At 45.7% G+C, this 22,870-nt stretch overlaps 1 protein-coding gene across 1 annotated transcript in view; it reads right to left on the bottom strand.

Annotated features, from left to right (window-relative positions):
* The window catches only part of OCA2 (OCA2 melanosomal transmembrane protein), a 352,275-nt gene that overhangs the window by 178,882 nt on the left and 150,523 nt on the right, over positions 1-22,870 (bottom strand). Inside the window, exons 17-18 of the mRNA XM_025390396.1 lie at positions 22,576-22,633; positions 19,333-19,441 (exon numbers count right to left, since the gene is read on the bottom strand). Coding sequence (XP_025246181.1) covers positions 19,333-19,441; positions 22,576-22,633 — 167 coding nt within the window. The remainder of the gene's footprint in view (positions 1-19,332; positions 19,442-22,575; positions 22,634-22,870) is intronic.

Here is a 22,870-nt window from a genome sequence, read left to right as displayed (position 1 = left end):
CCAGTGGAGAACACATGTATGTAAATAAAGTTATACTTAATGCAATACTGTAGGTAGATGTAAACCACTGGAGAGTACCCTGAAAAAATAACAATATATGGGGACTGAGAGAAGGTTCCACAAAGGAGGCGAACCCTGCTCCCTGGTTCAGGTAGAGAAGAGCAGCATTATTCGCAAACTATTGTGAATGTCTGTTCTAACCTGGCTGGAGGGTAGCTGAGGCACTGAAGCAAAGTATTCATCTGTTTCACCTAAGGCAGAAGAACCCAGGTCAGGAAAATGGCAGGCATTGTTCAAAAGCACTGCAAGCCAAACCACAGGTGCCTGGGGAAAGACAAGCATGTAACAGGCTACTGAGGAACAGGAGTAAAATTAGGGGAGAGTTTCTTTGTTAAACTGAGATACTCAAAAGCAAACATGGGGCACAGTGGGGCGGGGTGGGGGGCCGGGGGGGGCAGGCAGAGATGCAGAAAGCCACACGCATATCTAGGGAAAGGCCCATGCTCAGAAAAGACTGGAGAATGCCCAAAACTTTCAGCTTCGCAGTGCAAGCCTGGCTAAGTTTTGAAGGAGGGTTCTAGCACAGAGCCAATCTGTAAAACAGGAAGAGGTATTTTTGTGGTGGTGGTTTGTTTGCTTTTAGCTCCTGGAATTCAAATCAATCTCTGTCAAAACACCAGCCGAACACACTAAGCAATCACTAAGGAACAGAGATTCCAGTGACCACACATGACAAGGAATACAGTCTTTCAAAAATAGTTTGGAAATGTCACAAAACAAACAAGACTACTACAGCCTTCAATTATAAAAAAGAATTATAACAACCCTGGGGAAGGTAGTGAAACTGATTTCTAGATTTACCACAATATAATATTCAAACGTTCAGTGTCCAACCAAAAATAAATCACAAGGCATAGGGAAAAAAAAAAAAAAAAAAAAAACCCAGCTAATGGAATAGAACATGGAGCCCAGAAATAAACGCATATGCTGATGGTCGAATGATCTTTGGCGAGAATGCCAGGACTACTCAATCACAGTCTCTTTAACAAATGGTGTTAAGGAAACTGGTATCTGCATGCAAAAGAATAAAGTTGGACCCTTATCTTACAATATATACAAAAATTAATTCAAACTAGATTAGAGACCTAAAGACAAAGTCTAAAACTCTAAAACTCCTAAAAGAAAACATGGAGGAAAATAGTCAGTCTATTGGACTTGGCAATGATTTCTAGGCTACAACAGCGAAAGTGACAAAAGCAGAAATAAACGAATGTGATTCCATTAAACAGACAGAAGGTAGATTAAGAGATTACCAGGGGTGGGCGAGGTGGGGGGTGAAATGGAGAGTTATTGCTTAATGATTATAGGGTTTCTGCTTGTGGTTAATGAAATGTTTTGGAGATAATGGTGATGGTGACTGTCACACCCGTCCGTGTGAAGAGACCACCAAACAGGCTTTGTGTGAGCAATAAAGCTTTTGAATCACCTGGGTGTAGGCAGGCTGAGTCTGAAAAGAGAGTCAGCGAAGGGAGTTAGGGATGGGGCAGTTTTATAGGACTGGGGTAAGCAGCGGAACGTTACAGTTAAAGGGGGTTTTCTCTTGTGGGCAGGGGCGGGGTCACCAGGTGCACGGGGGACAGATCACAGGACTCATTGTCCAGATGAAGAACGTCATGAGGTCCATCGATCCATCAGCTGGGACGGGCAGGAGCAAGTCATCATGGAACGTCGTAAGGCTGGTCAATCAGTTAAGACAGGGGCTGTGGCTGTTTCACTTCTTTTGTACTTTTCGGTTGCCTCAGGCCCTCTGGACGTATAGGTGCGGCCTTGGGCTCAGAGGTCTGACAGTGATGTAATTAAGGCCACTGAGTAAATACAATTAAAAATGGTTAAAATGACAAATTTTATGTGATATATACACACCACATATGTATCTGATATATATGTATAAAACATATATGTATATATCACATGTGGATACATACATATCTATATACATACACATATCACATACTTTATATGCATACACAATTTTATGTGATTATACATGTATCGCACAAGCCTTGCCATTTTAACTGTGTATTTTTAAGCATATGACATACTATTTTTCTTACTACAACAGAAAAATTTTAAACAGGGTGATGGGGTTGGGAAGGGCATTGTCATTTAACGTGTGAAAGGCAGGCCATGTTTTATATCATGCAAAAATGTTGGGACCCCAGTGTTAGGGAGAAGTCCATGAGATTTCTCAGCAAAGAGGCTGCAGTGGCCTAATTTTTCTACTTATGTTAGCTTTGTCTCCTAACCAGAATGTGACTTTTCTTTGAATTCTCCGGGGCACCTACCACACAATACAGAAGACAGACAGACACTTGCTTCTCTGATCATCACATCTGACGGTGACTCCTTCGCCGCTCCTCTAACACAGATCACCACATCTTTTCTTTCAGTTCTCAGTAAGAAATAATTGCTCCAGTTTCACTTGTCCTGGATAAAGCTTTTTGACCCCAGAAATGGCATCCCTTGTTTTCTCTGCCATAGAGCAATAAGAAGCTCTCTCTAAAAGTCAGTAAGAACACAAGTTCTTTTCCATGATTCTGAGATAAATTTCAGTCATGACAAAAAGCCGGAAGGTCCTTTAGGACTCTTTTTGACAGTTCTCCTTTCTCTTATCGATTGTGGAGGCCTGAACTTTCCTCCAGCCAGAACTCACGCCATAGCACTCATCCATCCAACTCCAGAAAAGGCTCCAGAGTCACGGAGATGTGTCTTGTTAGAAAAGTCCCCTGCAATAGCCTACAATTGAATGAAGACCTTGTCCCTGCAAAACCTCAATTTCCCTCTTACTTTTAATCGCACTGCCTGCAGAGCCAGTGGCACTAATCAGCCTTTTCAGGGCACAAGCCCGTCTGCCTGGTATCACCTGGTCCTGCTCTGAGTCCAGGCCGCACGTCTACACAGCCCAGGTCCCTGTGAGCAACGCTCCAGGCTGCTCGGCTCAGCACCGGCTCCTCAGGGACACCGACAAAGGGTGAGGCAGTGGTTCTTCCACAGTGTACTGGAAGCAAAAGCCACTGACGGGAACATCCCAGTTTCCAGCTTCACATTCGATTACAAATTCTAACAACGTGTCATTCAGACTCTTTTTCTAAAAATTAAAAATGCAGTTGAGTGGAGATGAATACAGATAAAAAGTACCATTTATGTGAGCCGTCTTTATCCCATGGAGCTTCTATCAAACCCTTTCCTCGAGTGCACATTAATCTCTCCCCAAGAGCTTTGCCATTTCTCAATGCAAAAAATCTGAGATAAGTGGCTCTCTACTTTCATCTGTGTCTCCAACGGAGTCAAGTTTCCATGCCGAACAAATAGCTAAAGGAGCCTCTTTTCCCTCATTCCTAAAGCCCTGGGCAACATGATTCAAAGGAAAGTAGGAAAGGGCTTCCGCCAGTCCCCCAGCCGCCTCCTACGCACAGGCATTTGCTGGGCATCTCTCAGCACCCCAGTCCAGGGGGAAACTGAGGCTCCCGAAGATGGACTGGTTTTCTGCAGGCTGCACAGCTTGCTGGGGTGAAGCCAGGATTCAATGCCCAGTCTGCAAGAATTTCCTTCCACGCTGCCACGCTGCATTCCTCTGATGTGCTCAGGCTTCTGATGGAATGCTTTTGCTCATTATGAACAGATCTGGTTTAGTTATTTCAAATCTCTTGCCACTGTGTGACTGGATTAATATACTGAGACACATAACTTAATTTTGTTCTATTTGAAACCTTGTCATCTTTTATATAAAAGACATACCGTACATGTTCCTTGCCCTGGACATTGCATAACTGACTTTGAAGAAAGGCAATACTGTCCTGATCAATTCAGATGAACTAACCTATGTGCCTTGAGGCACACAGGATGCATCTCCAGAGACTATCTCAACAGTTACTCATCTCATATTCATCCTTCCAAACAGGAAAACCCGCAGATGGACTATGCCTACTGTATACAGTACAAACCACCCTGCCTGCCGCCCTTTCATGAGGTTATTACCTGAGTACTGGCCATCAGCTGCCTGAAATAGACCAAGTGAGATCACAAATAATCAAGCGCTTTCTGTTGCACAGGTACATTATGGTTGTCCCTGGGGTAGTTCTAGCTGTCTCACTTACCCAAGAATTCAATCTCCAGGGTGCAAACCCAGTGCTTCCTTGTGGGGAGCCCCCACTCCACAGTTGGGTGGGTGAGTAGTACAGGGCACATGGGATGAGCCAGTTTAGAAAGTCGGAAGGAGCTGAGTGACCAGGGGGTTAAGGTCTATTATGGCACCATGCATCAGGCAGTTGCTATGGGAGCAGAAGGAAGGAGCACCTAACTACTTACTCAGTTATCATATAGACTGCACAGGCTTTCTCTCAAGAGAAAACTCCCATTCTTTCTAGTTTCCCTTTAAAATCCAGCAAAAGTAAGACCATTTTTTATAATCTTTGTGTCTTCCTGCACTGCTTAGCCATCAGCCTGAGCTGTTTGTTCATATCTCATGCAATCATGCACCAGGCACTGCTCTTCAGGCCTCTGCGTGTATTACCTGATTCAATCCTCACAGCAATTGTAAAGCCTCGCTCCAACACTCAGTTGCTTTTATGGGCACCTGCTGTGTGCTGCAGGACACAGGCTTAGAATTAGGAAGACTGAGCTCCAGATCTGCTGTCTCCCTCCTAGACCCAGAAAGTGGCTGTGACTGCCCCAGATACCGGCTGTAGCTGCAACACCAAAGCTCAGAGTGAAGCTAATGGCTTCCATTCAACACCCGGAAGCTTCTGCATGGTTTCCAATCTGGCTAGGAAATGCCACAACTACATCAAGTGAATCATTTAAAAAGAGTTGAGGTTGGAAAGAATACAGATGATTCTATTTCTGAGCATTCTGCTTCAAATAAAGATTTCCACCAATGTGGACAGGCCAGTGCAGGGGCATGGGGACGCTGCTGACTTTCCCCTCCCTCTCTCTTCACCGTCCCCACACACTCTCTGCCCCAGAGGCTGACTTGTGCAGACCACATCAAAAGGTTCCATGCCCCAGGATGCCAGTCAGGCTCTGCCCTTGACACCAGAGAGTAAATGTGCCTGCTTCTAAGTTTTTTATAAATGGAATCATATAGCATATCCTCTTTTCTGTCAGATTTTCCTTTTGGTCAACATGTTTGTGAGATTCAGTCATGTAATACATTCATTTTTTATCTCTGTATAGTATTCCACTGTAGGACTGTCCCACCATGTGTCCATTCTCGGGGCTGATATCTGAGTTGTGTCCAGTTTGGGGCTATTGTAAATAGGCTGCTATGAGCATTTTCAGACAGTCTTTCGGTGTGCAAAGGTACATATTTTTGTTGGGCATACCACTATGAACAAAATTACTGAGCAGAAGATATACCTTGTTCTAAACTTTAGTAGATGCTGTCAAATCATTTTCAGAAGTCATTGTACAAATGTACAATCTTATCAGCAATGCACGACACTTCCCACTGCTCTACAACCTTTCAGTACTTAGTACTGTCCGTCTTTTATTCTAACCATTTAGGTGTGGATACAATGGCATCTCGCTGTGGCTAAATTTTGCATTTTACTCATGACTTACAAGGTTGAACACCCTTTCATATGCTTATGAATACTGTCAGTAATTTCAATATCTTCTTCCGTGAAATGTCTAGTTAAGATTCCTGCCCATTTTTCTATTAGAGGGTTCGTCTTTTCTTATTGATCTATAGGTGCTCTTTTTATATTTTAGATATAATTTCGAAATGTGACAATGGATGCTTTTGCACACACTTTTTTTCACTCTGTGGCTTCTTTTTCACTCATTTGGTAGTATCTTATGAGAAACAAGCTCCTCAATTTAAGACAGTCAAAGTTATCAACCTAATCTTTTACCATTAGCACTTTTCATATTCAATTTAAGAAGCTGAGTCACAAATATAAATAATAAAAGGATGGGCCAGCTTACCCTAGTGATTGCACGTTATGCATGAATAGACTGTAAGGTATGTTAGTCGGTTAATGCTGCAATAAAGCTACATAACAACAAAAGGATTTGAGTCACATGGAGATGTTTGATGACATAATATGATGTGATGAAGACACTCAGCAGGATCTCTATTTTGCAGAGGCCACTGAACCTTGCAGAGATCAGGTCCTCCTAAACCAAACGGGCACCCTGGGGAGGGAAGTGCCTGGAGCTGTGCCAGAGGGGGAGGAGGTCCACACCCGCCTCAGCTGATGTGCCACCTAAGATCTGGTGAGGGTCAGGAGGTAGCTGAGCATCTGCCCTGTCTCACCAGGGGGCATTCGAGCCCTTCTGCCCACAACTTGCAGAGGCAGGACTCCAGGTCCATCGCTTGCTAGACCAAGTGGGCTGATGCCAGCTTTTCATCAGTAAAAGTGGCAAAACTGTCAGTTTTCTACGTTTGTTTTCCACCCCACTTCCAAAAACGGAAGGCAGAAAATTGTGGCGGCCGGGTCAGGGAATGGTGCAGCCCTCAAATATGCCATTAGAAGGCAGTAACTAAAACTGTCAGGACACTCAAGGGTTACTGTGCTCACAGGCTGGTAAGTTTCACCAAATATGAAGACCTCTAATGAGAACGCACAGACACAGACACAGACACAGAGGCAGGATCTTTGTCCTTGATAAACACAAGTACCGGTTACCCAGGCTGTCCTCTGAATGCTGGCTCACTCACATTCTAAAGCACTCACATTGTCGGAGAGAGACAGTGGCGGGCTGAGCTCCCGGGATGGCCTGAGAGACACCTGCATCGACGCACATGCCCTGAGCACACTCAGGTCTCTGTGGCCTTGGGAGTGGCGGACTAGACTGAGCTCTGCCCCGGGGACTGCACAGGCTCATGGAGAAGACGGTTCACATACAACTGCCGCGATGGACCTGTGATGGCTACGCTAGCCTCACACACCAGGGTACTATAGGGGCCTCTCAGCTAAATCCATACACTTGCCGAGGCCATGGCGGAACCAACCAGAGCTTAACTGAATGCTGGTGCTGTTCTGTGGCCTCGAGCATCTTTGAAACATGCTGAAAATCAAACAGGCTCCAAGGAGCTTCATGTTCCTGATGGTCAAACTCACGTGAACTAAAACGTCTACGACAAACTTATAAAAACGTCAGCAAGAAAGGAAGGCGTCATGACTAATGTTTCCTTAACTTTTTATTTTCACTTTTTTAGGTCTCGATGTCAAATGATTTTCTAACCTCTACTTTTAAAGAATTAACTGAGATGTTGGCAATGTTTATGAGTATTATTCACCACTCACAATAAGACTCTGCTAATATTTGTACTCAACTTCTGATATCCTCAGGGCCTATTAAATGCAGTGATATTCGAAATATATCATGCTCCCTGGATATCATGAAGGAGTAGAATTAAAATTGTGAGGGCTTAAAACGATGTCACCTCATTGTGGTTAAATTCTGCATTTTACGGATGACTTATGAGGTTGAGCACCTTTTCATATGCTCATTCATTCATTAAAACGAGTAAATTCTTGCACAAGAATAACTAAGCATAAAGAAATAATGCTAAATGCAGTTTAAGAATTCTCATTTTGCACTGGTGCATTTGGGCTTTGTTAAAGAATCAGGTTCATTATCACAGAGGCAGGCCCGTGCTGCAGGTGCGTTAGACGTGGTCAGGAATCGTGCCTTATTCACAGGAATCCCCGGTGCCTCTCACAGTGAGGAGTGGGTAAAAACACACTCACAAGTACCGGATCAACAAGTGAATGAACAAGCAGCTAAAGTGTCCGCATAAAACAAGGAATGCAGATTCTCAGAATGCCACACACCTTGAGTCTTCTTGCAGAAAGTAACATTTACTCCTCATTGCAGGTTTTCCTGTGGTCCTTGGGAACCACCCAGGCCACTGACTGCACAACTGCAGTGAACTGAATTCCATGTGGATGCAGCCTGGAGAGGTGGGCCAGAGAGCAGCCTGACTCTGAGAAACATGCCCAGCTCTTCTTGGACGTCACACAGCTTTGCCATTGGGAGTGAACCCCCTTTATTCTCAGGCTCCTCAAAATCCAAATAGAATGCATTTTTGACTGATTCATTCCATGCTCACCAACATCCAGGCAGATTTTAGTCACCCCCACTGGTGGCCCACTATGTAATATTCTAAAGCACCAGATAAAACATCACCTCATGTAAAACCCTTAACAAATCGTGTAGGAGGTGTTTTGTATGTTGGTTCACTAGTAGCTTGTCAGAGCTTCCCACACCTGTCACTCTTCTCCCTACTGGACCCCCAAGAAGGTTTCCTAGCCCTGTAGTTAGGTGAAGCCACAAGACCAACCTGGCCACTAGCAATGGAACACCTAATTTCCACAAATGAACGTCATAAACATCACCGAAAAACTGCTTATTATGAAAAGTTTGAGAAGTGAATGGCCACAGCACTATTCTCTTATAAGTTATTTCAATTCTTCTTCTGATTATTAATGTTGAGGAATTTAAATACGACCACAGTGTAGCTTCAGACAAGCAAGTGAAAATGTCGACACAACCTAACTCTTCTCAGCATTGTGACTGCAAAGTTGGGGATATCCTGAGCCCTGAAAAGAAGAATCTCTTGGTCCCAATATTTCTAATAATTCTGTAGCTGTGATTTCTCCAGATTTGGTTTTCTATAGCGAATATGAAGATTGTCCCTCTTATTCATGCTAAGGGGGAAATATAATTTACATAGAAAAATGTTAATATATATTGAGACAATGCAGAATGTTAAGGGTAATGATCAATGAAAAAACTGTAAGTAGTAACCATTCGATGTGAGAGGGTTAACAATTCTCTCGATGAATGCATGTCTAACACCTTACTCTCCCACTCATAACTCACAGATATTTTTACTCAAACAGAGACCACTAACGTCTCTGAAAAATCCACAGTTTTAAAGCTAATGTGGTACTCCACCAAAATTATTCACCCTTTTAAAAATCTCAGCAATCTTACGGTTATACGCAGGCCTGTGATCCAAGCCATTTGGAATGAAAAATGAAGCGAGAAACAGTCATTAAATGAATTTGCTCAACCCCAAATTCATTAACCTGTGGGTACTCAATGGAGGATATTGGCTGCATTAGTCAAAACATTTTGGAGCTAATAAAAGGAGACCACAACCAATGTGAACCCCCACATGTGGAGAATCATGACCAACCCTATGAAACGCCTCACTAGGCTCCTGGCAAAGCTGCGGTTTTAAGCAACTAGAGGAGGGACACTGGCCTTCCTCATCCTCGTATCTCACAGTGTGTACATGACGCTCAGGAAGGGAGACTCAAATGGGTAAAAATGCTCCAGAGTCAGGAACAAAATCTCCTTCAGAGCAAAAGAAGGCTGTCGTTACTGTGCATCGCAGCTGAAATTTCCAAACCGATGGAAAAAACAAGTTCACGTGTTATTTAGTAAAAGAGCATTTCACAAATGGCCTACAAGCACAGAAAAGATGCTCAATGTCATTATCACTAGGAAATGCAAATCAAAGCTGTAATGAAGTACCACTTCACGCCTGCTATGATGAGCAGAATCAAGGACACACACAATAACAAGTGCTGGTGAAAGTGTGGAGAAATCAGAACGCTCATGCATTTCCAACGGGAAAGGTACAACTGTTCTGGAAAAGCAATTAGCGGGGTTTCTAAAAGTTCAACAGAGAGTTGCATATGACTTTGCAGTTCCAATCCTAGGTCAATCAGTTAATAAATGGTAAATTGTGATACATATATATTATGATATATATGTGATATATGACATATTTACATATATAATATACATAGTATAATATAAAACATATATATGAATATCATACAGCCAAATGAAATGAAGCACTAATCCATGATGCAACACGGATGCACCTTGAAAATGTTATGCCAAGTGAAAGAAGCTGGACGCAAAAAACCACATGTTAAATGATTCCATTAAATGAGATGTTCAGAACAGGCAAATCTAGAAACAAAGTAGGATTAGTGGTTTCCAGGGTCTGGGGGTTGGGGAAAAGGGGGAAATAGTGTGTCAATGACTACTTTTGGATACAAGATTATTTGGGGAAGGTTGGGGAAAAGGGGGAAACAGTGCGTCAGTGACTACTTTTGGGTACAAGATTATTTGGGGAATGAGGAAAGTGTTCTGGAACTGGATACTGGCAATGGTTGTACAACTTTGTGAATATACTAAAATCCACTGAATGATATAATTTCACAAGATAAATTTTATGTTGTGTGGATTCTATATCTCCATTTTTAAAAAACTGAGTCATTCTCTCTCCCATGATATCACTTCTTCAGTGTTATGATGAAATGTGGTAATTTTACCCATGGTGAGGATAATAAGGAAAGAAGCTAATTATTCTAATTGACTTATAAATCCAGATCCATATTATATTACATCATATTACATTACCTTATATTGCATTATATTTATCATCATTCTGAAATAATCTCTTGGATATTTACATTCATTTAAGATGAATATTTGATGAAAATTAGAATAGAGCCATCCAGGGATTTAAATATTTTTATTATCAGGTTAACACAAACTGTATGTAATAACTGACTCAAATAGTTTACATATATCATGGATTTTTTCTAATATGCCATAGCCTTTCCAGTAAGAGCTCCTCATTTTTTTTGTAGATTTCATTAGGCCTCTCATCTGTTAACTCTGTAAACCAAAAACAAATTTCTAAGCTCCTTAACCAACTGACGGAGCCCCTCTCAGCCAAGGACATTTCAAAGAAATCCGAAAAACTAGTTCAGGACATGATGGGAGGGAAGGGGGTCAGCTGTGCCTCACTGTACCCTCCTCCCTCTGGAATTCAGGCACAACTGACCAGCATTCATATTAAAACAGGGATCTTAAGACTGATAGAATAGGCATACCAATGAGAGACCAAATTCCAGCCTGAGTCTAGTACAGCATCACATGACAGACAGCAGGCCCTGAAAGAAATCCAAGTGTTTTACCCCAAAATATGTTTCTTTGACACATTTGGAGATGGCCCTGCAAAGCTGTCTTTTGTGGGGAAAATCTGTATTCTGTGGAGAATCCCCTTCCCTTTCCAGATCCTTTCCCTAAGACTCTGGTATTTTTTTAGGTCTGATAAGAGCTCTGAAACCTGCTACCTGGAGGCTTCATCTGCATGATAAAACCCTTGGTCTCTGCAACCCCCTATCTTAACCCAGGCTCTTCTTTCTATTGATTCTGGGACTTAGATAATAACTTAACTCTTTCAACCAATGGCCAATCAGAAAGTCTTTGAATCCACCTATGACCCCGCCCCCTGCTTCGAGTTGTCACACCTTTCTGGACTGAACCAATACACACCTTACATGTATTGATGAACGTCTTCCTGTAACTTCTGCCCCCCTAACATGTACAAAATCAAGCTGTAACTCAACCACCTTGGGTACATGTTCTCAGGATCTCCTGGAGTGGTGTCACGGGCCATGGTCACTCATTTTTGTCTCAGGATAGATCTCTTCAAATAATTTACAGAGTTTCACTCTTTTCATGGACACCTTGGCTATGGAAATTATCATTTTGGGCTTCCCCATTTGGTACCCTTGGCCTGTCTCTGCATCACAGCTCTGAAGGTCTTGGTGTCTACATTAGCTGTGTGGTCCTTGCTGCCCCTAATGTGACTGAAACCACCTTTGCAGAAATCGTTTCAGTGAGAAAATTATGACAGTGAGGGAGATCTGATCTATCCAACCCCCCTCTTGCCTTTAGCCTTCAAGCTGCCCTTAATTATTCTTGGGCTTAAGGCAAGCTAACTTTGGCAGACATTTAGTTTATAGCTTAAATGATATCAGCCCTTCCCCAAAACTCAATTGCATTTGTAAAGCTAATCAAAGAACACCAGGATAGGAGGATAGGAGACACTGAATTCTGCTAAAGTGTAGACGTAGAAGATTACCAGCCATTATTCAGGAGGTCACAAGATATACAACTTCCCCAGTTACCCCTGCAGATAGCATCTCTATCGTAGAGCCTAAGACTGGCCTTTTGAGATACCTTTTCAGGGTTTCTGCATGTCTGAGACTGATGGCTCCATCTGGACTGGCCAGCTGCTCCTGCGGCTTACCCAGAAGTGATTCTCCGTGCAGAAGAACCATTTCCCACACCCCTGTGATTTACACCCTCGACCAATTGGCAGCAGGTGCCTATTGCCTAGCCACCCTCCCTGCCATTCTTCCCCAAAATTGTCCTTGAAAAACCCGAGCCTCCGAATCAGAGAGGCTGATTTCAGTAATAACACAACTCCAGTCTTCCATTTAGCCAGCTCTACATGGGTAAAACTCCGTCCCTACTGCAGTAACTCTGCCTCCATAAATCTGGTCTACTTGGGCGGCGGGCAAGAGGAACCCTCTGGACAGTTACGTGAGTCCCTGGTAGAATAAATACAGATCCATCTCCCCTCTAGAGAAGACGACCTAGGAGAGCAGCAATGTGGTTTTTATGTTCACCACACGAGCCCCAACCAACCCCGAGGCCACTGCCTGCATGTGTCATACAAACGCATGAATGAGAGGATGGATATATGAATGGCTTAGCTGACATGAATCTTACTAGTAACTAGAGTGCATAGAATACATATCAGGAAGCCTCGGGAATGTCTGTCCAGCTCATAGCGACCTCCTCTAAGAAGTATGCCTCAGCCACCCCGGGCCACGTCTCACCACTTGTTCCTGCCCGCCTGCTCAGAATTTCCTGTGCCAGGAGACGAAAGAAACCAACCAGGCCAAGCAGACTCCTCTTCACCTGGGAATTGGGTATTCAAAATAGCCTCTTCTCTGGGTGTGGCTGAAATCGAGGTCCTATAAACTGGGAAACTGGTGAGGCAACCACTATTCTGTCATGAGCAGAAAAAAGATGCACTAACCGGTCGCAGAGAAGCGAGGGGCTGAGGGCAGAGCACTGCAGAGGCCGGGGCGGTGGGCGCCCTCCATCTGGACCCTTCCTCCTTCCTGAGCCTGCCCCTGAGGGGCCCCGTGTCCTTGGAGCCTGTCGGCCTGTTATTATTCTAATAATCCTCTATTTTGCTTAAGACAGAGCCAACAGATTGCTTTATTTGTAGCTAAAAATACTTTCACAAAGACAACAATAAAACTGCTCCACCAGAGGGACACCAAGGGACACGGAGAAGACCAGCAATTTCAAAACCATAATCAGGGGAATAATGACGGAAAATTTTCCAGAACTGAAATCTAATCAAACACATCATGAGAGAATCTGGGGTACATTCTGAACTAATTATCAAAGGAGGAGGCCTAGGAAACTGCTCATCAAGGCTCTAAATTTTAAGGCCAAAGATAACATTTTCAAGCCTGCCTCGCTGATTCTTTTCATAGGTTCATAATCAGTTATCCACAATCTTGAAACCCTAATTTCAGAAAAGCAAACTTTTTCTATATGTTTTGATGTAAAAAATTCAAAAACACCTGACTTGAATAGGAATGAGGTTGTTTGCAGTCTTTATTTGTGCCATTTTGTGTAAATAATTGTGTTTCGCTGCAGAAATCATGCTCAGATGACAGGGTGCGGCCCTGAACCTCTCAGAGTGTGTTACATCATATCCACAATTCAGTATGTTCACTGAATTATCTTTCTAAAACCACAAAAAAATCTGAATTTTGAAACTTCTGGGGCTCAGAAAGCAATACCCCAAAATGAAGGCCTCGGAAGCGTTAAAGCAAGTTAACGATGGCCTGAGAAGGACTCTGGGCTTCTGTATTTGAGTCCTTGTGGATGAACTGTAACCTAGCTTAACAGTTAGACAAAGTGAAAGCCTAACTTAACAGTATGCATCTCTAACAATGGCCGAGTGTCGGCCAATCCCCACGGCCATACTTCAACCACTCATAGGCTGCTGAATGTTCAAACTGTGTTCAAATCAGGCAACCGCCGGGCTGTAACCAATCTCACTGTTTCTGTACCTCACTTCTGACTCCCGTACGTCATTTTACCTTTTTTGTCTATAAGTTTGTTCTGACCAAAGGCACCCCTGGAGTCTCTTAGACTTGTTAGTCTCATTAGAGCCTTGATGAGCAGTTTCCACAATAAATCTGCTGTGATTCTGGGGGCTGTCCGATTTGCGCATCATTCATTGTTCAATTAAACTCCTTTAAATTTAATTCAGCTGAAGTTTTTGTTTCATCAGAAGGAAGTTTTCTCTGCCCTCCTCCTGCCTGCCCATCTCTCAGTCCCATTCTCCCCCGAGGCTGCCAAGGAAACTAGAATCCCTCTTTCCCAAGGCAGGTCATAGAAACCAGAACTCTTTTCTCCAAAGCCAGCCATAAACCCCAAAGTGTTATTCTCATTGTATCCCCCCGCCTTTCTGTGTGAAAACCGGCCACGAAGAAACGGTCTGGCCTGCCTTGTTTGACCGTAGGTCCTACGACCCCATTCCAGAGAGGGGCCTGCCCCACACCCAGAAGGAAGGAGTGCTGCTCCGACAGGCCAGGAAGATTCTGGGCAGACAGGCCCTGCTGGGGTTCCCACGCAGTCTGTCAGCACCCAGTCATACCCCTTTTTCTCCAATCCCATTTCTACCCGGCTCTCCACACTTGGTTGAACCTAAATATTAACCTGGTCAGTGTCTCCTGTATCTCTGGGCCTTCATTCTGAAGATTCTTGTGCACGCACGTTAAATAAATGTGTGCGCCTTTTCTCCTATTACTCTGCCTGCTGTTAGTTGTTTTTTCAGCGAAACTCAAGAGGCCCCAAGGGGAAAACTCTCCCTTGGCCCCCATGAAACCCATCTGGCACCAAGGGCCTCACGCAGGGACTGCAGACCTCTGCGGAGCCGGCGCCCAGGCTGGGCTCGGTCCTGCTGTGCTGTGAGGTGATGGCCCCTGCACGTCGGAAGCCACCTCTTTGCCGGATGGGTGTGAACTGTGACCCTGGCCCTTGCTCACCCTTCTTTGCCATTGTGCCACCTCTTGCACACCCCTGGGTCCCTCAGGGCTCTCCTGTCTGTCACCACAGCCAGCTCCATGTGGCCCGACCACCCTCACACAGATGCACCCGGAAGGCCTGCCCTGGAGCCCATGCCCTGATGCCTTCTCCGCCCGGGCCGCCCTGTGGGTGTGGTCGCATGGCCTCGGCACATGCAGCTGGACACATGCACTCTGGAATCCCACAGGAAGGAGCTGAGACCAATGGGCCACGCGCATCAGCCAGTAAACATTCCTTCCTGCTCTACTCAACCCCACAGACAGCCCTGAGATGCACTTGGTACCTCCACTCAGACAGCCCTGCAGGATGGAGCTCCAGTGGCCTGTCACAAAGGCCAGCACGCTGGGGCAGTGGTGCCTGCGCTCGCTCTCCTCACTGCCCGGCCCCCATCCCTCACTCTTCTTCCCTGGGATGAAGCTCCTGCATGAAGAACACACATGTGAGCCTTTGCCTCAGGCTATGCCCCTGACTGGGTCAGCCACATAGTAAATTCCTACAATAGTTAAGTTGGAATCTGCGAGCAGTAACAATAAGTTTGTTCGTGCATCCTTTAAACCTACACCTTGCTTCTATTAATGAACCAGGCATTAGCACCAGGCACCAGGAAGGGGAAATGCAGGCACACGGACCAGGTCCTTGAGTCTAGCTGGGAAGGGGGAGGTCAGAAGACAGAAGAGGAAAGAAATCAGGAGAATGTATTTACGGTTTGCAGAAGGTGCTGTGGAACTCCAGGGGGGTTCTCACTGTTCCATGTGCTAGTCAGGGTGCGAGGCAGCCGGAACTCCCATACATGCTGTGGGAACGCAAAGCGGTTGGCCTCACTAGAAAAGGGGGTGGCAGTTTCTTTTAAAATAAAATCCACACCCACCGTATGACACAGCAGCGCCACTCAAGAGAAGGAAATCCACCCAGAGAATAAAAACCGAAGTCCACAGAAAACCGTGTACTCAGAAGTGTCTGGAGTAGCTTTTTGGGTTTGTTTTTGTTTTTGTTTTTCTGAAATAGGGTCTGGCTCTGTCACTGAGGCTGGAGTGCAGTGGTGCGATCTCAGCTCACTGCAACCTCCACCTCCCAGGCTCCAGCAATCCTCCTGCCTCAGCCTCCCAAGTAGCTGGGACTACAGGCGCACACTATCACGCCCAGCTAATTTTTGTATTTTTTGTAGAGACAGGATTTTGCCATGTTGCCCAGGCTGGTCTCGAACTCCTGGGCTCAAGCAGTCCACCCTCCTTGGCCTTTCAAAGTGCTGGGATTACAGGCGTGAGCCACCACGCCCAGCCAAATGCAATGAACTACTGATGCACAGAGCAACTTGGGTGCACCACAGAGGCATTAACGCTGTGTGAGACAAGCCAGTCTCGAATGGTGGCGTACGATCTGATTCTGTGTATACGACAGCCCCAAAAACACAAGACCATAGGGATGGAGACAAGATCAGTCCTTGCCAGGACCGGGGGAGGGTGGCCACGAAAGAACAGCTGAGAAAGGTCTGTAACGGAGCTGTCCTGTACTCTGACTGCAGCGGCAGTTACATAAATCTACTTATGTGTTAAAATCCATAGAAAGCTACATCCAAAGGAAAAGTCAGTTTTGCTCTATGATAATTAAAAAAAAAAAAAAAAAAAAAACAAAGAGAAAGAGTCAATGCTGTGTCTAGTTTAGGATTCCTAAATGAAGGAATGTTATCTGATGTCACATTTTGTTTCATAACGCGTTATTTTTTCATGACAGCACCCTGTGTTATATGCAATTACATTGTGTTATAATGTCACGTAGTGGACAGTGTGTGCACTGTATTAGATGATGTCGTGTTACATCATGCACATCGTGTGATATGACGTCACTTCATGTTATATGACATCACATTGAACAAGGCTCAACTTACACAGCAGGACACACTGAAAATAGAACTCCTGGCTGGGCGTAGTGGCTCCTGCCTATAATCCCAGCACTTTGGGAGGCTGAGGTGGGAGGATCACCTGAGGTCAGCAGTTTGAGATCCGTCTGGCCAACATAGTGAAACTCCAGCTCTACTAAAACTACAAAAATTAGCCGGCAGTGGTGGCGCATTCCCGTAATCCCAGCTACTTTGGAGGCTGAGGCACGAGAATTGCTTGAGCCCAGGAGGCAGAGCCTGCACTGAACTGAGATTGCACCACTGCACTCCAGCCTGAGCAACAGAGTGAGACTCTGTCTCAAAAATATTTTTTAAAAAAAACACTGTTACATGTAAAAAAATTAAAAAGAAAACAGAACTTTGCCAAAGATAAATCATCACGTTGCTACTGGCTGAAGCCCTGGGAAGATCTTGTGTCCATTTTGCCCCCTGTTCTATCAGAAAAGTTCTTATCACTCTAAGGAAACTGTATTCCATTAAAATATATGCCAATCAAACTCTTCTCCTGGCCAACCTAACTTATCTTGATGAATATGCAAATATCTGGATCCCCAGATAAAATCACCTGAACGCAAACCCCAACTAAAAACAAAACAGGATTTAAAAGCAGAAAATAAACACGACCATCATCCACAGATGTAACAACCACACAAAAGGAGATGAGACATTTTGTAAAACAATGTAGACTTCCTGGCTAAAAGTTTCATAGTAACCAAGATTTTTAAAGTCCATATAGTTAAAGATGTGACTTTAAGTATTAAAGTATTGTTTTTTATACAAGGACTGTTGCCAAATGTTAATAAAATTGAATGCAAGCTCTTGTATCTTTTTAGTTTTTAAAATGCCTCCTATGTTCTTCTAAAGTAGACTCTCAAATAAGGAGCAAAATTATCTGTGAACACCTAATGGAACCTCTCTGCCCACAAAACACTAGTTTTTTAAATGTGTTTAATTACCAGTGGTGACTACCTAACATTCTTTTAGTCATTAGGTTTCTAATGTTAAAATTACATTCGGCCTGAGGTGTAATGAAAAATAATTACACTGCAGCAATTTCTAGATGTAGTCCACCAAATACAATTGAAATTCACAGTACCGTTACCACTCCAGCTTTGGATCATTACCTCATCAGGATTCTAAGCAGACCGGCTCTCAGGTGTGGATATATAATACCTGCCAGCCTGAACCAAGCCCAGGACACCTGGCAAGTCGGATTTGAAATTATCAAGGGAAAGAAATTGAGGGGCTGTGAATACATAACATAAAGCTGGACCTCCAGTCAAAAGCACATACATCATGTGTTGTGTGAGAATCTAGAAATGTGGCTTTTTTACATAAGAGAAAAGGAAAATCAACTTCTGGCCCATGAATTTCTGATGGTTTCCAGGAACCCCAGAAGCAATGATGTGATGCGGATCACTGAAGCTTGCAGCATTATCCATCTATTTTACACAATTAAGAGGCTTCGCTTTCTACGGCAGCTGCACTCCTCAAATTTCACAGTGAATCAAGGTTTTATACAAAATAAGATAAAAGTTGGATATTTTAACCATCTTAGCAGAACTCACTTTTGAAGGAAAACTATGGGTAAAGCTTTGGTAAAAGAAAAGACTATGACCCCACCTCAAATTTATGCTTCTTATAAACCTACACTTTCATGTGGGTGGGTTTTGTTTTGTTTTCAATAAGGACACCAATGGAGATGACTGTGAAATTGACAAACGCCTAGGAGAATGGAGAACGTTTATGGAGGGTGGAGGAGGCCAGGGGTTGACAAGCTCTGTGGTGAGCTCCCCTGAGGGAGCCACATCTCAGGTGGGGACAGGTCCTGGCCATGACACAGGCTAGAGAAAGTGGAGAGGTCTGAGAGCCATGGGTGTGGTGAAAGTGGGAGAAGAGAAACCAACAGTGGCTGGTGGGAGAACAGTTTCATGGGCCAGATGCACCCTCAGACAAGGCAAGTGGGCCCTGCAGAGCGCTGACCATTCGCCAGGGCTCTCCCGAATTCCTGAACAGGCCGTCACCTAACTGGCACGGCAGGCGGCACAGAGGGCAGCGCTGGCCTTGCCCATGTGGCTCCTGTCTCTTCTGGGAACCATGTACAGATGTGGTTATTAACTACAATAGACAGGACAGTGCCCACTCTACATTCCTCCTCATGGGCATCCCTGGAGGGGCCGAGGACCCATGGCACAGAGTCTAAGGGGCTGGAGACGCATCTCTCTCTCCCTCCCTCCTGCCCAGGAAACCAAAAGGAAAGGCGCCTTCTTCCCAGGGCGGGCTGCCCACCCTCCATCTCAAACCTCTCTGGCCTCCCACCAGCCCAGCTGCCCGTGGGTGAAGTCAGTGTCTGGGAACAGACTCTGAAACCTTCCCATCCAGAACGTGACAAAGCCTATGAACAAAAGCTAAATTAGACTCACCAAGATCAAGATGAATGCCAGGGACAAACGAATTGAGGAAAAACATGAAGATAACAAATCCCAACACGGTCAGGCATTTGGCGAGCAGGATCCCGTCGGATATCCTATGCTGTAAGAGAGAAACCACAGCTCATTGTCTCTGCACAACCCTCTGACTCCTGCAGCGCATCATAACCTACGCAACTGGAATCATGACAGATTGCACGATGATGAAAAATGTGACCTCTCAAACTTGAAAGAAAATGACAAAGTACTGTGTTACAAGGAAAACCGTACAGATTCAGTATTACTGCATTCAAAATCTTTATGAAAGATAAACACAGCAGATGTCAAGCGTAGTACAGCCCTGTTACGAAACACCTGGCCAGCAGGTATCAGAGGATGACGGGGCATTTCTACAGGCACCTGTGGTGGCAGCGCCGTCTTCACTGTTCCTTTCCCTACCATGCCAAGCATACAGGCAGGGCAATGAGGCTGAGCCTTCTTACGGAACTGTGACTCCCAGATAAGGCTCTGGCCATGCTCTTGACATGACACGCACGAGGCCCTTGGAACGCAGGCGGTGCACTCTTAGCGCTGGGATGACACCCACGGGAATCCGCCCAGTCACAGGGGAAGGGCAGGCCCTGAGGCATCTTATCCTCTGCAAGGCCTCCATCAACCTGGGAGTCGGCACAAGACAGGGCTCTCCCTGTGAGGCCTCAAGGGTACTGTGCCCCACAGGCCACGGCTGCAGGGGGCCAGGGCAGGGAAGCATGCAGATGGGCGCCTGGTTGGCCTGCCCTGTCAACCAGGTCTCCGTGGAGACAGAGTCTCGCTCTGTCACCCAGGCTGGAGTGCAGTGGCACAGTCTCGGCTCAACGCAACCTCCGCCTCCCAGGCTCAGGTGATCCTCCTACCTCAGCCTGCCTCCCAAGTAGCTGGGACTACAGGTGTGCACCACCATGCCCAGCTAGTTTTTGTATTTTTAGTAGAGACTGGGTTTCACCATGTTGCCCAGGCTGGTCTTGAACTCCTGGGCTCAAGCAATGCTCCCACCTCTGCCTCCCAAAGCGCTGGGATTACAGGTGTGAGCCACCATGCCTGGCAAGCATCAGATCCTTTCTTGAGTCTGGTCCCACCAGCACACCTGTCCACCTATCTGTCTACCCACCAGCACACCTGTCCGCCCATCTGTCTACCCACCAGCACACCTGTCCACCCATCTGTCTAGTCTGTCTAGGTGGATAGACGCAGACAGCAATGACGACGGATGTTGACATCTGTAGCTTTGTAGATGCAGGTGGATCTAGACATCTGTCATCACAGCAATCTACAGCTATCTGGATTTGGACAGATACAGACATGTAGATATAGACACACAGAGGTAGAGCTAGAACTACAGAGAGATTTTCCCTCTTGCTTCCTCTGGTCACATAGGTAATGCTGCTGCCATCAAAAACACATGCAAGCCCCCCCGTGTCACAACAGCTCTGACACAGCCCCTCCACCATGTGCAGTGAGGCCACCGGTGAGCATCTGCCCCTCTCTGCCCACTGCAAAGGCTCATGGCTCGGCCAGCCCCTTCTCATCCTCCCCGTCAGCCCTCTGGGGAAGGCTGATTTTCCGGCATGATTCTGTGCTGAACAATCAGGACCACAGGAGCATGGCAGGAAAAGGATTTGAAATGCTCAGAGGAGAGTGATGTGGGTTCTCACCAGGCGTGAAGGGAGGCACTGCAAACCTTCCCTAGAGTCGCAGCAACCACAGAAAGCGGCCATTGCCACGGCCAGTGCGAAGATCGGAGGTGGAGGAGCGGGCAGGTCCACGAGCATTCCAGCATCCTGCAGCTCATGGAAGTGGAGAGTTTACGGGCGGCATTCACATTCGCTCCTTCTAGATACCTGAGGTCATTTCTTTTTTCTTTTTTTTTTTTATTTCAATAGGTTTTGGGAAGACAGATGGTGTTTGATTATATGGATAAGTTCTTTAGTGGTGATTTCTGAGATTTTTGGTGCTCCCATCGCCTGAGCAGTGTACGCAGTACCCAATGTGTAGTCTTTTATCCCTCGCCCCACTCCCACCCTCCCACCAAGTACCCAAAGTCTATCATATCATTCTCATGCCTTTGTGTCCTCGTAGCTTGGCTCCCACTTATAAGTGAGAACATACGATGTTTGGTTTTCCATTCCGGAGTTACTTCACCACTGGTCTCCAAGTTCATCCAGGTTGCTGTGAATGCCATTATTTCATTCCTTTCTATGGCTGAGTAGTATTCCACGGCACACACACACACACCCCTAGGGTCGCTTCTGTAAGAATTCTTACATGTGATACAGGGATGCCGCCAAGCCTTCCCTCTCCACTTCATCTCACCGTAGTCCTCGTGCAGGTGCACAGAGAGGCGCACGGTTCTTCTCCAGCTCACGACTAAAACACCACAGTCTAGCAAAGCAGGCATCATCTGTATGAACTTGGGGCCCGCAAGAGTATCACAGCTACACCTTTCTTTTCTAACCCTGACCGTCTACATAGGACAGAGTGTGAAGGCACTGAGGCACCTCATCAGATCGCATCCAACATCTTTATGGAAAATAGACACGAGAGACGTGAGGTGTGCTGAAGCCCCGTTAGGAAACACCTGACTCGCATGTAGAGTGTGCCCGTCACAATTAGAGCGGGTGTTCAGTGTCTCCCTAGAAGATAAACCACACAGATCTGAAACGTCACCGAGATGCAGATGACTCCCAGCAGATCTCGCGCAGAGCTCTCTCGACTGGGAAGGGGCCCTCTGTGCTCATAAATGGGCTGAGAAAGAGCCAAAAAAAAAAAACCAAAGCTCTGCCCCAAGAAGTCAGAGCCGTCGGCAGGACACTCACGCATCCTATGTCCGTCCCTAAAGCTGCTCCACTTCACGCAGCACGCCTCGCCATCCCCTCAAAGTGTGAACTCGGGCCTGCCCTTCGGGGCCAGGAGAGGGCTGGTGGTCAGGGACACCCGCTCAGAGGGCAGGCCCCGCAACGCGCAGGGAAAGGGAAAGGCCCCACGAAGACGCTCGCTTTCCACGTCCTGACAAGATCAGCCTGCTGTCTCCGGAAAACATGTCTCCCCATTCACCCAAACACAGAAATTGCAATGTCCCGTGTAGGACCACAGAAATAAAAAGAGAAACGGCGTTCAGTCATGTGAGGGAAAGGAAAGGCATTGCTCACTCTCTTCTTGGAGAAGCGAATCAGAAATCCTTGAGAAAAGAAAGCTGCGTACCTTTTTCTGGAGTTCCTGGATATTGGTCTCCCAATTTTTGTCCTCCTGTGAGATCTGTCTGAAAGAGAAAAGAAGAGACTCATTACTTCCCCGGTCACGTGGAGCAGCAGCCCCAGCACTTCGTCCCTGGACGCCGTCTGCGACATGGCCTGGTAGGACTAGTCATGGGGGGCCAGTGGGCTTCACTGGTTGGCTGGAAAGGGCGCTCACTCTATCTTTTCCCAAAAAAAATACATATAATGGCCTGAATGACGAAAGAAGTGCGTGTGAGGAGGTGTGTGGGACAGCTTGCGCA

This window comes from Theropithecus gelada, chromosome 7a (assembly GCF_003255815.1).
Source record: "Theropithecus gelada isolate Dixy chromosome 7a, Tgel_1.0, whole genome shotgun sequence".
NCBI classification, from domain to species: Eukaryota; Metazoa; Chordata; class Mammalia; order Primates; family Cercopithecidae; genus Theropithecus; species Theropithecus gelada.
Note: the sequence above shows the minus strand (reverse complement) of the source record. Positions and strands in the feature narration are given on the sequence as shown.